Source organism: Peromyscus eremicus, chromosome 12, assembly GCF_949786415.1.
Source record: "Peromyscus eremicus chromosome 12, PerEre_H2_v1, whole genome shotgun sequence".
Classification (NCBI taxonomy): Eukaryota; Metazoa; Chordata; class Mammalia; order Rodentia; family Cricetidae; genus Peromyscus; species Peromyscus eremicus.
Window position 1 is genome coordinate 76,232,841 of NC_081428.1, and position 15,254 is coordinate 76,248,094.

Below are 15,254 nucleotides of genomic sequence, written 5' to 3' on the forward strand. Positions count from 1 at the left end.
AAGTCTGTCTAATAAATTGTGTGTGTGTGTGTGTGTGTGTGTGTGTGTGTGTGTGTGTGTGTGTATTGGGGAATTCATTCTATAAATTCTGTACTCTAGAGAACCCTGACTAATACAAGATCCATCATCAATATCTTCAATGGATATGGCAAACTGAGCCATATTTATAGCATTAAAACTGTCATCTATGATCAAAGCATGAAAGTTAAAACTTGCAGCTCTACTATCTACACTTCTTTTTTTCAAAGGCAAAATTGAACATTTTAATGAACTAAGAAATGAAGATCGCAAAGGTCATACTTTCTGAACTTTCAGTTAGTTTTCCAATGTCAAGTTGACAAGAATCCAAGAATCCAGTAATTGTTCAGTCCACAAGGCTTGATGTCTCAACTGGTCTTCAGTGTATACCAAAATCCCAGAGTAGGTTGCTGAAGACAACACCCACACAACTCACTGAACATGGAGAAGTTGAGCTGGTGTCTACAGCAAGGGTCAGGGCTGGTTCTCCTGCTTTCATACCCTTGGAGCTCAGTTACACCTACACCAGCAGGGCCAGCTCTACTGTGGTGCCCATGGGAGGTGCATGGGCGATTTTCCTGAGTGCTGCAGCTGGTGAGGGGCAGGGCCAGTCCTCCCACTCTCATGTCCCATGAGGCCAGTTCTCCAGCATTCCACAGGTGGTGAAGGGCAAGACGGGGAGGGCATCTTTCCCTCACCCATACCACCACATGGCATTTGAGGGGGATAGGGCAAGCTCTCCCACTCTCCTTCCCTCAGGGCTGGTTTCTTGCCCTTGCTAACAGGGTCAGCTCTACTGTGCTGCCAAGGCAAAGTGCAGGACCAGCTCTCCTGAGTGCTGCAGCTGGTGAGGGGCTGGGCCAGCTCTCTTGTGGTCTTGACCCTGGGGCCAACTTTTTTGTCTGCATCAGGTGGCAAGGGGCAAGAGTAGGCATCTTTCCTGGACCATGCCACCATATGACAGACAAGCAGTGGGGCAAGCTCTCCCATGATCATGTTCTCTGGGCTGGCTCAATGCCCCACCACCCATGAATAAAGCCAGCTCCACTCTGCTGTCCAGGCCAGATGCAGGGCCCACTCTCCCAAGTGCTGCAGCCTGAGAGAGGCAGGGCCAGTTCTCTCTAGCGCTGTAGCCAGTGAGGAGTGGGGCCAATTCTGTGCAGCCCTATCCTCTTGGGATTTTTTGTGGTAGCAGAAGCCATGGACATCAACACAGACTATGGCTACAACAGGGTAATGGACTCAGACATGGCCCTTGGCAGTAGCCCAGGCCAGGATGTCACCATGGCCCCAGGTGGCAAGCAGGCCACCCACCTCAGCCCCATCCTCACCATCTTCATCTATTCAGATCTGCCTCTCTCCACAGGACATGAGCCATTCTCTCTCTCTCTCTCTCTCTCTCTCTCTCTCTCTCTCTCTCTCTCTCTCTCTCTCCATGCGTACCCTACCATATATTTGCTCACCATAATGGTGCCCCAGGCAGGCATGTAGACCTTCTCCTCCTGCTTGGTCCTGATGGTGCCAAGTTGTTCTTTCCACCCCCTATCCCTATTCCTGGATTTCTTTTCCTCTTTAAGGGCCTTTATCATATTCATACAGGCTATTTTAAGGTCTTTTCCTGTGCTTCAGCTATGTTGGAATATTCAGGGTCTACTGTGGTAAGGTTTCTGTGCTCTAGTGGAAACATATTGTCCTAGCTGTTATCAATTTTATTTTTATGCTGGCATCTAGGCATCTGGTATTGGGAAGCTTATAATTCTAGGTGATGATATCTGATTTTGTCTTTGTTGGATGAGTGTTTTTTCCTTGGTTTGTTTCCTCAATTTTTTAGGAGAGTGTGTGTGCTGCTTGGTAGATTTTCTGTGGACCAGATAGGTGTAGCCACTGGTGGTTCCGGGTATAATGTGTTTATAGAAAGAAGTTTCTGTCCTACCAGCAGCTCCCAAGGAAACACAAAGAGGCCTAATATTAATTATAAATTCTCAGCCAATAGCTCAGGCTTGTTACTAACTAGACCTTATGATTTTTTTCTTTTTTTGGTTTTTTGAGACAGGGTTTCTCTGTGTAGCTTTGCGCCTTTTCCTGGAACTCACTTGGTACCCCAGGCTGGCCTCGAACTCACAGAGATCCGCCTGGCTCTGCCTCCCGAGTGCTGGGATTAAAGGCGTGCGCCACCAACGTCCGGCTAGACCTTACGATTTTAACCCATTCCTATTAATCTGTGTGCTGCCCTGAGGCTCGTGGCTTCTACCTCTAACCTATTTTGTATGTCTGACTCCTTCTGTGTATGGCCCATGACTCCTCTGATTCCACCTTTCCTCTTTCCTCTTTCTAGCATTCTTCCTGTCTCACCCAATCTCTTCCTGCCCAGCTATCAGCTAATCAGCTTTTTAATAACAATGAGAGCAATAGATATTTACAGTGTACAAAGATTGTTCCACAGCATGTGTTTTTGGGTATTGGGAGCTGACACTTAGGAATGGGGATAGACTAGGGACCTGAGGGGGTTCACAGGAGGGAGAAAAGCAGTATTCTACCAGGACTTGTTTATTTAGTCTCCTTGGGATAAGGGCAAAGAGGGAAAAGAGGTCACCCCAGAAGGTCTGCTATAGAGCCAGGGATGAGACTGGGGGATTGAATCTGGAGGAACAGAAGGAGAGGTGAAGATCTACAGACAGCCTACCTGCTTCCCTGGCAGAAGTGGCCCGTGGGTTAGTGGGGAGTGCCTGCCAAAGTTGGGGGGTGGGATAAAGCAATGAGTGGGGGAAGGGAGATTAGGAGAAAGGTCTGTGGGATCCACATGAAGTGTGGCAGGAGAAGAAGGCTGCAGCAGGTGTTCTGTTGCAGAGCTAGGGATGAGACTGGGAGATTGGGTTTGGAGGAGAGGAGGGAGTGGTGAAGGTCTTCTTGAGTTAGCTTGCCTGTTTTCCTGGCCTGCTCAGCTAGTGTGTTTTCAGGAAATACCTGCTGGTGTTGGAAGCTGGGATACTGGGGTGAGTTGGGGGAAGGAAGGTTGGAGATCTTCCTGATCTATTGGTGATGGGGTCAGAGAGGGAGGGGAGACTGTAGCAGGTGTTCTGCAACAGAGCTGTGGATGAGACTGGGGATTGGATCTGGAGGATCAGAAGGAGAAGTGAAGGTTTGCAGTCAGCCTACCTCCTTCCCTGGCAGGAGTCTGACCAGGGTCACTTATAAAAGAAATAGTTTAATTGGGTGTATGGTTTCAGAGGGCTCAAGTCCATGATGACTGAGCAAAGGCTTGGCATCAGGAACAGCTAAGAGCCTGCACCTTAAACTGCAAGGAGGAGACAGAGAGAGAATTCTGGAAATGGCCAGAGTCTTTTGAAACCTCAAAGTCAGCCACCAGTGACACACCTCCTCCAACAAGGCCACACCTCCTAATCCTTCCCAAATAGTTCCACCAACTTTGGACCAAGTATCCAAATACGTGAGCCATTCTTACTCAAACCATCACACATCACAACTTTCTTTTCTTGATTTATGGCCTTAATATGCAGCTCAAGCTGGCTTCAAACCCACAATCCTTCTACCTTTGCTTCCTGAATGCTGGGATTACAGGTGTGTACCACCACATCTGTCCTTGTGATAGGTTTAAACAAAGACCAGGCTTTGATCAGCATGAGGGATAAACAATCCTAGTTTATTCGTGTGGACTCTGTCTTCCATCTTCCAAAAGTAATGATTTAGCTTGAAAAGAATTCATTTTTAGAAATTTTATATCTATCTATCTATCTATATCTATCTATCTATCTATCTATCTATCTATCTATCTATCTATCTATATATATATATCTGACAATTGTGACAGAACACATAGGAAAATATAATTAAAATTAGCTCTAGGGCAAAAGGTTTACAAAAAAGCATCTAGTTTGGGGCTGGCAAGATGGTTCCATTGGGTAAAGGCACTTGCCCCCAAGCCTGGCAGCTTGAATTCCATTTCTGGAATCTACATGGTGGAAGGAGAGAACTGACCCTTGAAAGTTGTCCTCTGACTTCCAAATGCATGCTACAATGTGCCATCTCCCTTCCTTTCTTTCCCCCTGAAACACACATAACAATAAATGGAAATGTTTTTTAAAGTATATAATCTGATATTGGAAATAACAAATTGTGAGGGCACTGAAGTCAACTAAGTTTTACTTCTCTTCAAACTTGATCTCATATTAATTTTACCTAGGACTATTCAGAAATGTTTCACATTTGAGTGTTCCATCCAGAGAACTGTTCTTGTGTGGAGTGAAATGCACAGACAGGATCCAGACTGACCTTCCAGCTCTGACAATGCTCCACAACTCTAGAACACTCTCAACATTGCCAGTCTCCTGAACTTTACACAGCAAGGTCTTCAGAACCTCTCCACCATGTTCTGTGTGAGAACGTTGTGGAGGACAAAGAGGCGGAATTAAGGATTCTAGCCAGAGGGCTTTTTTGACAGGTATGCTGAGAACACTTTAAGTGAGTACCAGGATGATGGATTTCTCACAGTGACAAAGCACTGGAAGCATTTGTATTCAAGCTGAGAACATCACCTGTGGTGCTAGGAAAGGCCCTTGAGTGCAGTGGACAGTCATGAAAGGATTACAAGCAGCTGTCACAAGGACTAAATCTAGATTGATATTTTAAGGGGTCTTTAATAGCTCTCAAATGTCACAATACATTCATGCTTTGTTGTTGTCATGTCTCCTTTCTTCTAGGAAATGTGGGGAGGGGGGTTCAGGTCCAGATGTGAATACTACGCACTGGCCAGCAGGTTTCTGAATGTAGACATCACATAGCTTTCAGGTGCAGCCCAAAGGTGCCAATGGCTTCCTAACCTAAGGAATTAATTGGCCCCAGTGTCTTGTAAACACAACTTAGTTTTCATAAATTTAAGAGTGGACTCAAGTACCAGAAACAGCAGGTTGTCTCATCGCAAATGGCCTTGGAATGAAGCCTCTATGAGGGACAAAGAGGGCCTTAGTCGTGCTTCTACGGCATCTAAGAACCAGTTTGTTCTAGTTCTTTCCTCTGTATGTGCATGAGTTATATGAACATTAGTTATAACATCAACATCATGTACCGTTTTAAAACTCCACAACTGTGTTTACCCTTCTCCAGAAAACCCATTAAATATTCCACAGCCCAACATTAATTTTCCTATGGAATTGATGGTAGGAGCTGGGCTGCCGTGTGTGGACCAGATGATGTTGGCCAAAATACCCGGTGGATGGGAAAGACAAGTTAAGGAGAGGGACACGAAGGATACACCTGAATTTGGACCAATGTTTTCCTTGACTTGTGTTTGTTTGAGACAGAGCTCAGGCACTTGAACTCTCGGGCTCAACTATCCCTCCAGCCTCAGCTCTGAGTACCTGGGGTTGTAATTTCACTTCATTTTTTTCATGAATTTAGCAACACATCTTTTTATGCATTTTTAAGAGTTGGAAACTTCACACCTCTGTATAGGTATTGATACTTATCTTAGCTTTCTCTCAGCAAAGCCAGTTACTTTAGAATAGCACCCCTTTTGGGAACAATTAGCAAGGAAAAGAAACAGCGAGACACTATGCTACCACCAGGTGGCAGAGCCTCAATAACCTGGAAGAAAAGTGGCGCACCCAAGATCACTGTCAGGTGCGGTAAAACGCACCATGCTTAGGGTGGCCTCCACTCTCCTGGGGATCTGAGGTCAGTGGGGAGGTCCCGTCAATCCGTCCATCCACCAGGCAGGGGGGCTGAGCCTCGGCATTCCTGAGAAGTGTGGCTGGAGCGGGTTCGAATTTCCGGAGACGCCCGATGGCTGCGCTGGCTAGGGACCGTCTGAGGCTGAGCCGCGGACCCGGACCTACAGTTCACTCCTGGCTCCTCAGCGGCGGCGCCCAGGATAGAACCTGTGGACTCGGGCCGCCGTCTGAGGTGACTGAAGGCGGCAGGCTTCGCGCGCGTCGGGGCAAATCCTGATTTTCATTTCGCTCCAGGCTCAGAGGACTAAGTAAGCTCCAAACCGCACAAACAGGAAGGAGGGAGGGCCGGGAGTGCGGGCAGAGGGCGGGTCGTTCCCAGCAGCGCGGGCGGTCCCTCCCCGCTCGGGTCCCCGACCCGCGGTGCCGGGGCGGGGCGTGCTTGTCAGCTGGGGCTAGAAAAGGCGGCGGCCCGGTCCCGCGAGGTGACAGCCCAACTTGGACGCCTGGCCAGGCCGACGCCGCCATGAGCGCCGCACTTTTCAGCCTGGACAGCCCCGCGCGCGGCGCACCCTGGCCCACCGAGCCCACGGCCTTCTACGAGCCAGGCAGAGTGGGCAAGCCGGGCCGCGGGCCCGAACCGGGGGATCTAGGGGAGCCGGGCTCCACGGCCCCTGCCATGTACGACGACGAGAGCGCCATCGACTTCAGCGCCTACATTGACTCCATGGCCGCCGTGCCCACCCTGGAGCTGTGCCACGACGAGCTCTTCGCCGACCTCTTCAACAGCAACCACAAAGCGGCCGGCGCGGGCGGCCTGGAGCTGCTGCCCGGCGGCTCCACTCGACCGCCAGGCGCGGGTTCGGCCACCCGGGGCCCGCTCAAGCGTGAGCCCGATTGGGGCGACAGCGACGCGCCGGGCTCCCTGCTGCCCGCGCAAGTGGCCGTGTGCGCGCAGACAGTGGTGAGTCTGGCGGCCGCGGCGCAACCCACACCGCCCACGTCGCCCGAGCCCCCTCGAGGCAGCCCGGGGCCGAGCCTCGCGGCCGGCCCCGTCCGAGAGAAGGGCACCGGTAAGAGGGGTCCGGACCGCGGCAGCCCCGAGTACCGGCAGCGGCGTGAGCGCAACAACATCGCTGTGCGCAAGAGCCGCGACAAGGCCAAGCGCCGCAACCAGGAGATGCAGCAGAAGTTGGTGGAGCTGTCGGCCGAGAACGAGAAGCTGCACCAGCGCGTGGAGCAGCTCACGCGGGACCTGGCCGGCCTCCGGCAGTTCTTCAAACAGCTGCCCAGCCCGCCTTTCCTGCCGCCCACCGGCACCGACTGCCGGTAACGCGTGGCGTGGGCCTCAGAGACTCCAAACGACCGATACCTCAGACCCCGACGGCCGGGAGTGGACGCCGCCAGAGCTGCTGCAGTTTCTTTGGGACGTGCAAGTGACCGGAAGCTGCAGCTTGGACACTGGACTGCGAGAGAAGCTATATGAGTCTTTCCCCCCTTAAATTATTTTTATAATGGTAGCCTTTTCTACGTCTTATTACCATTGCAGCTAAGGTACATTTGTAGAAAGAGAAGACTTTTCGAAGACTTTTGTAGATAAGAGGAAGAGACTGCGCATGCTTTTTGTATTAATTTTTACAATATTTGTAAGAATAAAGAAGCATTTAAATGGCTGCAGCTCCCTATATTCAGTCTCTCCCGCACACAATGTACTGGGACCTCACCAGGGAAAGCAGGCGCCTGGGAACCACGGGACCAGGTGTGCCCACACCGGGTAAGGAGATGGATGAGTTTGCTTGCTTTGGAAGCCTGGCAGAGTTGGCCTCATGCTCTGTATTGCTAGCGGAAGGAACATGGGAAAACACAGCTACTCCATGTTAGGTGGAAGGTGTAATCCCAGAGTGTGCAGACTTGGGTTGGGGCTGGCCAGAGAACTGAAGAACGAGAGGGTGGAAGAGAGCCCGAGAGAGTTAGAAACAGGATTCCTCTTTGCTTGTGTAGCTTTGCTTTCATTTTCCTCAATCCTAGGGACATCATGTATATTTCAAAGTGTGCACCAGGACAAATTCATATTGTAGTATATAAAAAGGACAGCCCCAAACGCCATTAATTGTAATGTTTGAGGGCTTACTCCCCAAAAGGCTGTGTGCCTTTCTCCTAAGAAAACCGTGTGTTAGGAACACGGCCTGTTGTTACTGTGTTGCTGTGCAGAAGGAAAACCCAAAACGTTCAAGAGTCCAAATACGTAGCTTCGTTAGTAACTTAAATCCTGCCCAAAGCACAGGATGGTGGGTCGCTGTGAGTCTGTGATCTTTGCCCTCTGACAGGTGTGTGGTGGAGTGAGCTACAAAAACTTTTGTCAGACCCAATGCATCTACATGGGTGACAGTGCCATCTCTGGCAGTCCCAAGAATACTAAAACTCCAGTTTGGGTTGGATATTTATTTATTAGAGTAGAGCAGCAACATCTCAATATGAGATACTGGTTGAAACTTTACAGAATAGTCTTCCAGGAAACATTAAATACCACAAAGAAAAAAAAATGTACAAATATTGGTAAAGTCTTAAATACTTTATTTAAAGCTACAACAATGAACATTTCCTAATAAATCCATAATATTGCCTAAGTAATGCAAAATGAAGACCACAGGGATATTCAAGCTTTAGAAACATGTCCTCAAACTTATAGAAAGGTAATTCAAAAAGATATAATAAAGGTATTTTGATTTTTAACTTAGAAAACCATCATATTAATCTATTTACCAGGGAAAAAAAAGAAACCCACTAAATTTAAAACCGTAAAAATACTCTGTGGAGTTAAGACAGCTTCCCAAATCACGCCTGCACCCTCAGTGCAAAGTTCCCAGATGTCAGGAAGAAGGATGGTCGCCTCCTCCTGCACCTAGAAGTTCAATCTCCTCCAGTGTGACGCAGCTGGTCTGCTGTGGAGTGGCAGACTGGACAAAGCAGAGTAAAGGCCCCATCTCCTTCCCAAGGACATTCTTCACTTCATAACTCTGCAGTGATAGAAGCATGCTGGTTAAAGCAAACAGTCCTGGACTCCTGCACATTCTGTTCCCAACAACAAGGCCACAGCCAGGGCAAAGGCCCTTCTGTAAGCTGCAACCTTCCTTCCAATGGAAAATAGTATTTTGGGGGGTGATGGTTGAGGGCGTACTATAAAAGCCCCCTTTATTGTAGCAAACAAATGAACTACTTTATGATTTGATTCTGAGAGTTGAGTCTTGCTGTTTTGTTTTTTGGCTGCCAGGATAAACTGGCCTAGGACAGGATTTGGAAGACAATACAATAGCAGAGGAAGTGCTAGTCTTCCATGGGGGCTGGGCTTTTGGCTTGCATGTCTCCCACTTCCTTTGGGGACACTTCCCCAATCTAGCAACACTTCTGGTCAAAGGATTTCCTGGTGCTTGACCCAAACTTCCCTCTTCAATTGGATTCCATTTCTTCTTGGGTTTCATGGGCTAACCATGTCTTTATGAGCAGTGGTAATGTGACTTGAGTTTTTAACTCACAAAGTTAACCTTGGGAAAATTTCATCTCCAGACATAAACACAGGTACTGGGCAACAGGGTTTCTCTCCCTGGTGTGGCTGTGCCCTGTCTGGGCTTTTACAGCTCCAACTTCAGAGCATTTTCAGTGAGGACAAGACTGACACTGCCGAAGGTGACGGCAAGCACAGATGATAGGCACCCTGACCTGTCCTCTGCACAAGGCAGCTGACATCCCTTTAGCATTTAGTTTGGTACAGATGAATTCAGGCCATCTATGGTCAAGGTGTTAGGGCCAAGGAGATGGACAGAAAATGTGGCCAATATAGACTTTGGCTCCTGGCATTCTACCTGTGTCCTTAGAGTCACCCCACATCTGGGCTGGCCACAGTGATGTCCTAAGCTCAGTTAGCACTGAGGAAGTTAGGCCAAGAGCCTTGGCTGGGAGGCTTCTGTGACTGCAACCCTGCCTTGAGGGTACCAGCTGATGGAACAGAGATGAACCATCAGGATGAAGCCCGGAATGGACCATATGTCTATGTGCAGAGTGATGGATGTTTTGTAGAGGATCAGTTTGGGATGTAAGTATAACATATGCTGACTCAATTTCCCAATGTAGCTTTACTTTGTAGAGTTTTGGATTCCTTAGTACAAAATAAGCAAGGTTTTCAGTGTGACTCAATAGCCTGATGGGAAAAATGAGAACTGCTGGACAAGAGGAAGATCAGAGACTTGACAGGTTCACTGTGTGGACAGCAAGCTAACAGTCTGCTAAACAGTGAGGTGTGGACAGAGCACCAGTACAGGACCAGGTCACCAATAGTGGACAGAAGGAAATGAAAGAGGGATAGCTCAGTACTCCTTCAGTCTCTTACTACTTTCCTTCACCCAGACAGTCCCATGGTTTTCTCTGGTAAAAGTATGCATTTTTTGTTTTCTTTTGAGGCAAGGTCTCATGCCACGTAGCTCAGGCTGACCTCAAACTTGATGAGGACAACCTTAAGTTCCTGACTCTCCCGCCTTACCTCTCAAGTGCTGGAGCTACAGCTGTGAAACGCCATGCCCAGTTCAAAGGTATAGAATTTGGGTTTCATAAAGGTCGGAAAAAATCATTTCTATGTAAAATGTTAGGTTCAGCTTCATCACCTGTGAGTGGACTTTAAACTATAAATCATATGTATTTGGGGGAAATTAACAATTTAGAGCATTTACATCAGCAAATTCATGTACTGTCCACATGAGTATGTATCTGCACATATAAAAACGTGTCTATCTGACTTTAAGTATGTATTCATTTCATTTTGTGTCAGTGCTGGGATTGAACCCAAGTTTTTCTGCATGCCAGGCAACTACTATTCTGCTGAGTTACAGCCAATTCCCTGTTTCTCTCTCTATTTTTTTAAAGACAGAATACATGTGTGCCTTTTCTGAAAGTTGAGGGAACAGACTTCAACCCTACATCACTGTACTATCACTAGTGAGAAACAGCAAAAACAACAATAGTTAATTTTGTTGCTTTCATTTACAGTGTGACCACAGTAAACATACAATTTAACATTCATGTATCTTAACCAGAAACAGTACATTTGTTCCAGAGAATGGAGTATGGTTTTTATGGAGAGCCCTAATTTGATTCTCTGTATTTTGTGAATGTTCATTCTCACCCAGAAAACCCACAGAATCTAGAGTGGATGACTTGAGCTGTGTCTGCACACTGGCCTTTGACAGCCATCTTTTGTCAGGCTCCTCTCCAGGTCAGAGGTCAGGGTCCTGCTGGTCTTTACCTCTGAACAGAGAACAGAGCTGGGGGACAGTGGAGAGAGATTGCTAAAATGTGCTCCACATTATTGTGGAGCTTAGTTTGTCCCTTTGGCCCACTGATGGAGACTCTGAAACTAGAGCACCTACAAAGGTAACACCAAGAGCCATGTGATTTCATTTATCATCTGTGCACAGGTATGCACAAGTGTGCACACACAGGTAAATGTATATGCATGCATAGCCAGTGTCCAAGTAGACTCCTCAAATACAAGTGCACACACACACACACACACACACACACACACACACACAGAGCCAGCGTTCAAGCAGACTCATACATACAAGTGCATGCACTCCTGCATACACAAGAACACATGTCCACATGCCTTTCCAAGTCCTATCAGTAGGTTTTCAGCTACCAGAGAGAGCATTCTGGTTGAGAAGTTAAGTGTGTTGGAGAAACAATATACCTCAGCTAGCAGGAAATCAAAGACAGAAGACAGGATTTCTGCCAGTGTCTCCTGGTGTCTTGATCCCCAAAGAGTACTACGTTACAGAGGACACCAGACACTGCCTTTTCGGGATATCAGTGTTCATGGTGGCCACTGAGTCAGAGGGCAGACATCAGTCTCTATGCACCATGGGTCAGAATGTAGATACTGATGGCTGTGGGTCTTACGTTTGTTTAGGTAGGGAGGTTGGGTACACTTTGTTATTCACCCTCAAGCAGGACTTTTCATGCTTTCCCCAATTTTCTCCACAGGGTATGTTCTCAGAAAACCGTGGTCTACCTTCTTAAGCACCCACCCGAGCACACACATCCCACTGGAAACTTTCAACATCAGTTTTGGTGTTCTCCTGGTCCCGCATCATTCATTGTTTCATGTTCCCTCCCACAAAGACCAAAAGGCAGGAGACAAATTTCAGCAAATATACCCAGAAATGTCCCCTTGGACACACTGTAAGTTCCTCAAGTCCCAGTCTCATGCTTCCTATCTGGGCTAACCCCCAACTACCAGGTGCTCCTTTCTGCAGAGATAAAAGCTACCTTGATGAGATGTCTTTGTGGAGAGTCCCTCATGGAGAAGGACCACATGCGAGCAATGCAATGGGCTTGAAAATTTTAGGTGATGGTGACTGCTGATTTCACAGAATAAGGTCAGCTGTGTTCTCTAACTTGGTGCCAAAGCATCACTCTTTATTTGGTCAACTGTGACAGTAGCAGCAGCAGCTCCGATGGAAGTTCCAAGACAGAGTGCAAGGCCACCAAAGAGCTGTAAAGTTGATGGGCTTTATACCAGGGGAACAAACTAGCACCTCATAAAGTCAGGGCTGAGAACCACAGCTCAGACCAATAATCCTCAAAGTTTATTCATGCATCTTCGGATTTCATTCAAACCCTGACAGCTCTGGTTTAGATAAGAGGGTTAATGGTGGCTCTGTCTCGGCTGTCCTTTTTGGCATGGGGCTGGGACAGGCAGGAGGGGCTAAGGAGAAACCCAATAGGAGGGTCAACACTCCACACATTCAGCTGTGGTAGCCACAGTTACTTTGGTCGGCTTTCCACGTGGCATAGTAAACAAGACTGATGTAGGTCCCTGACACCCTTTTCTGGGTTATCACTTCCATGCATTACCTAGAGTGCATTATTTATAGATTCATGTAGACACAGGCTAGCTGCAAACTTGCTATGTAGTTAAGAACGGTCTTGAACTTCTGATCTTGCCTCCACTCCCAACTTGCAGGTGTGTGCTACCACTCAGTTACACTCAGACCTTGTGCTCCCTACAGTGTCCTTAAACAGCTTCTACACAGTAAATGGCATTTCAAAGAACAGAAGTCCCACTCTGAGGACCAACTTTCACAGTGTGGTAATTCTTTTCTTGGAGACACATGCCACAATTTACTAAGTCTTGCTATAGTAATTCTCAAGGCAGGCAACCCCAAAAGTTCTGAGAAATAACAATAATGTTTTCAGTTATTCAGAGTCTGGAATATCCAGCAGTAAAAAAATAAAATAAAAAGTGTCTCAGGGTCAGCCAGATGGCTCAGTAGGTAAAGTTGCCTGTCATCATGCCTGATAAACTGAGTTCAATCAATCCCTGGGAACCACAGGGCAGGAGGAGACACCCAATTCCTACAAGTTGTCCTCTAACATCTACTTGCATACTGTGACATGCACACACTGAGACACACACACACACACACACATACACACACACACACACAGAGAGAGAGAGAGAGAGAGAGAGAGAGAGAGAGAGAGAGAGAGAGAGAGAGAGAGAGAGAAATAAAAAGCATGTCTTAGGCAATTCTGTTTTTTCACCTGGGAATCATGAAGAAGCTCTAGTCCCCAGACTGTGTGTCTATAACAGAAGCCACAGAGGAAGATTTTTAGTGTCTGCTTAAAGGTTGATCTGAAGAGAATCCCATTTCCAAACAGGGAAGGATCTGACTCTGCTATTATACACTGCACGGCAGTGTAAGATGGATGTTTTAATATAAGTGACTTGTGTTGTTATGATAGGATTAGTTATAAATGAACATATACAGCAAAGGGGTCTTTCTGAAGGGGCAATTTCACACAGGTTCAAGAGCACAGGGCACACTCAGGTTGCTCCCCACTCCCACATACTTACCCCATCCTTGGAGGCAGCAGACACCAGCAGTGAAGAAATACTGCTCTCCAGCAGCTGCAGTAACAGGGAAGAAGGGCTCAGTGACATCCCACCAAGTGGCAAGCACTCACCCAAGGTACTCCTAAGGATAACACTGAATCTCAGCTGTTTGTAAAGACACTACATAGAGAAACTATGACAGGTGACCCCTACTTCTCCTTCCCAAGAACTGAAGACAGTGTGCCACACAGTAAACCAAAGAACACACTTGTACCCTGTTCCAGTCTCATCCTTGCAGTCCAGAGTAGACAGATGGAATCAAGCATGAGTTCCAGGTCCCTTTTCCTACCTTGACCTTCACAGTACTCTTGGGTCTCGTGGGACAGTCCAGAAAGACGTGCAGTTGCCTCTTTTGAAGAGGGGACACAACCAGTTGCGAACAGTCCCCACAGGAGAAGGAGCCTCTGTTGTGTGAAGGAACATGGGGAATGTAAGCAACAAGGGAGGGACATATCAGAAGAGTTCTCCAGCAAAGAAAGAATTCTCTAAACACGGTTGTTTAGTGACAGAAATTTTGCTGTCAGAATTAAATTATTAGAACCAGCCAGAAGCAGCCAGGGACTGGACTGTTCTGATGGATTAACAGTTGGAAGCTGAAGAGGCATTATTCATGAGGAGCATGGGGGGAAGGTAGTCGTCTAGGAAGTGAAGGTCAGGGAATGGGGTTTTCACCCTCTGGCAGGACAAGCTTAATCATCAACCCTGGTATCTTCACTCCCACACTGACTTCACATGGACCCATGCTTCTTTGACATAATCTAGAAGTGACTTGTGTACACACAAGGCCAGCAACTCAGTAGGCATCAAGAAGATATATGCTCTTTGCTTCTTTAAAAAAAAAATAATTAAAATTATTTTATGTATATGGCTGTTTTGCCTGTATGTATTCTGTCTACCATGTACACCCCTGGCACTCGAAGAAGCCAGAAAAGAGCATCAGACATTTGTGAGCTGCCATGTGGGTGCTGGGAACCCAGCCTGGTCCTCTGGAGGTAGCCCGTGCTCTGAACTGCTAAGTGTCTCTCAGTCATGCTCTTGGCTTCTAGGAAACAAGTGATGAGGACACTCTTTGGTCTGTCCTGTGACACAGTCCACCAGGAGGCAGAGAAGCAACTCCAGAGACACCAACAGTTCTGACACTGTGCTTGGCTAGCTGTATGATAACATGATACAAACTAGTCATCTGAGAGGAGGGAGCCTCAAGTGAGAAAATGCCTCCTAAGATTGGGCTGCAGGCAGAAGGGCATTTTAACTAGTGACTGATGCTTAGTCCATTGCTGTCTGTGCCAACCCTGAGCTGAGGGTTCTGGATTCTATAAGAAAGCAGGGTAAGCAAACCATGGGGAGCAACCCAGTAAACCTCAGTCCCCTGAATCAGCTCCTGTCTCCAGGTTCCTTCCCTGCTTGGGTTCCTGTCCTGAATTCCTTCAATGATGTACTACAATGTGTAATCCAAACAAACCCTTTTCTTTTCAGCTTGTTTTTGGTCATGGTGTTTCATCACAACACAGAAATCATAACCAAAACAAATAGTTAGCTTTGACCTCAGCCTAGGACAGTAAGAAAAGTGGGCAGCAGAGGGGTGTCTACTGACAGTTGCTTAC

The 15,254-nt window shown here is 47.4% G+C and overlaps 2 protein-coding genes across 2 annotated transcripts in view; one reads left to right on the top strand and one right to left on the bottom strand.

The window, feature by feature from the left end:
• Positions 1-6,171: 6,171 nt before the first annotated feature.
• On the top strand, positions 6,172-10,473 carry Cebpd (CCAAT enhancer binding protein delta). The gene has a single exon (XM_059276855.1). The coding sequence runs from the start codon at positions 6,229-6,231 to the stop codon at positions 7,033-7,035; it is 807 nt and encodes a 268-aa protein (XP_059132838.1). The 5' UTR covers positions 6,172-6,228; the 3' UTR covers positions 7,036-10,473.
• Spidr (scaffold protein involved in DNA repair) overlaps positions 8,130-15,254 on the bottom strand; it is a 300,139-nt gene continuing 293,014 nt past the window's right edge. The window contains exons 18-20 of the mRNA XM_059276854.1: positions 13,940-14,054; positions 13,612-13,665; positions 8,130-8,719 (exon numbers count right to left, since the gene is read on the bottom strand). Of these exons, the coding sequence (XP_059132837.1) occupies positions 8,573-8,719; positions 13,612-13,665; positions 13,940-14,054 (316 nt within the window). The 3' untranslated portion in view covers positions 8,130-8,572. The remainder of the gene's footprint in view (positions 8,720-13,611; positions 13,666-13,939; positions 14,055-15,254) is intronic.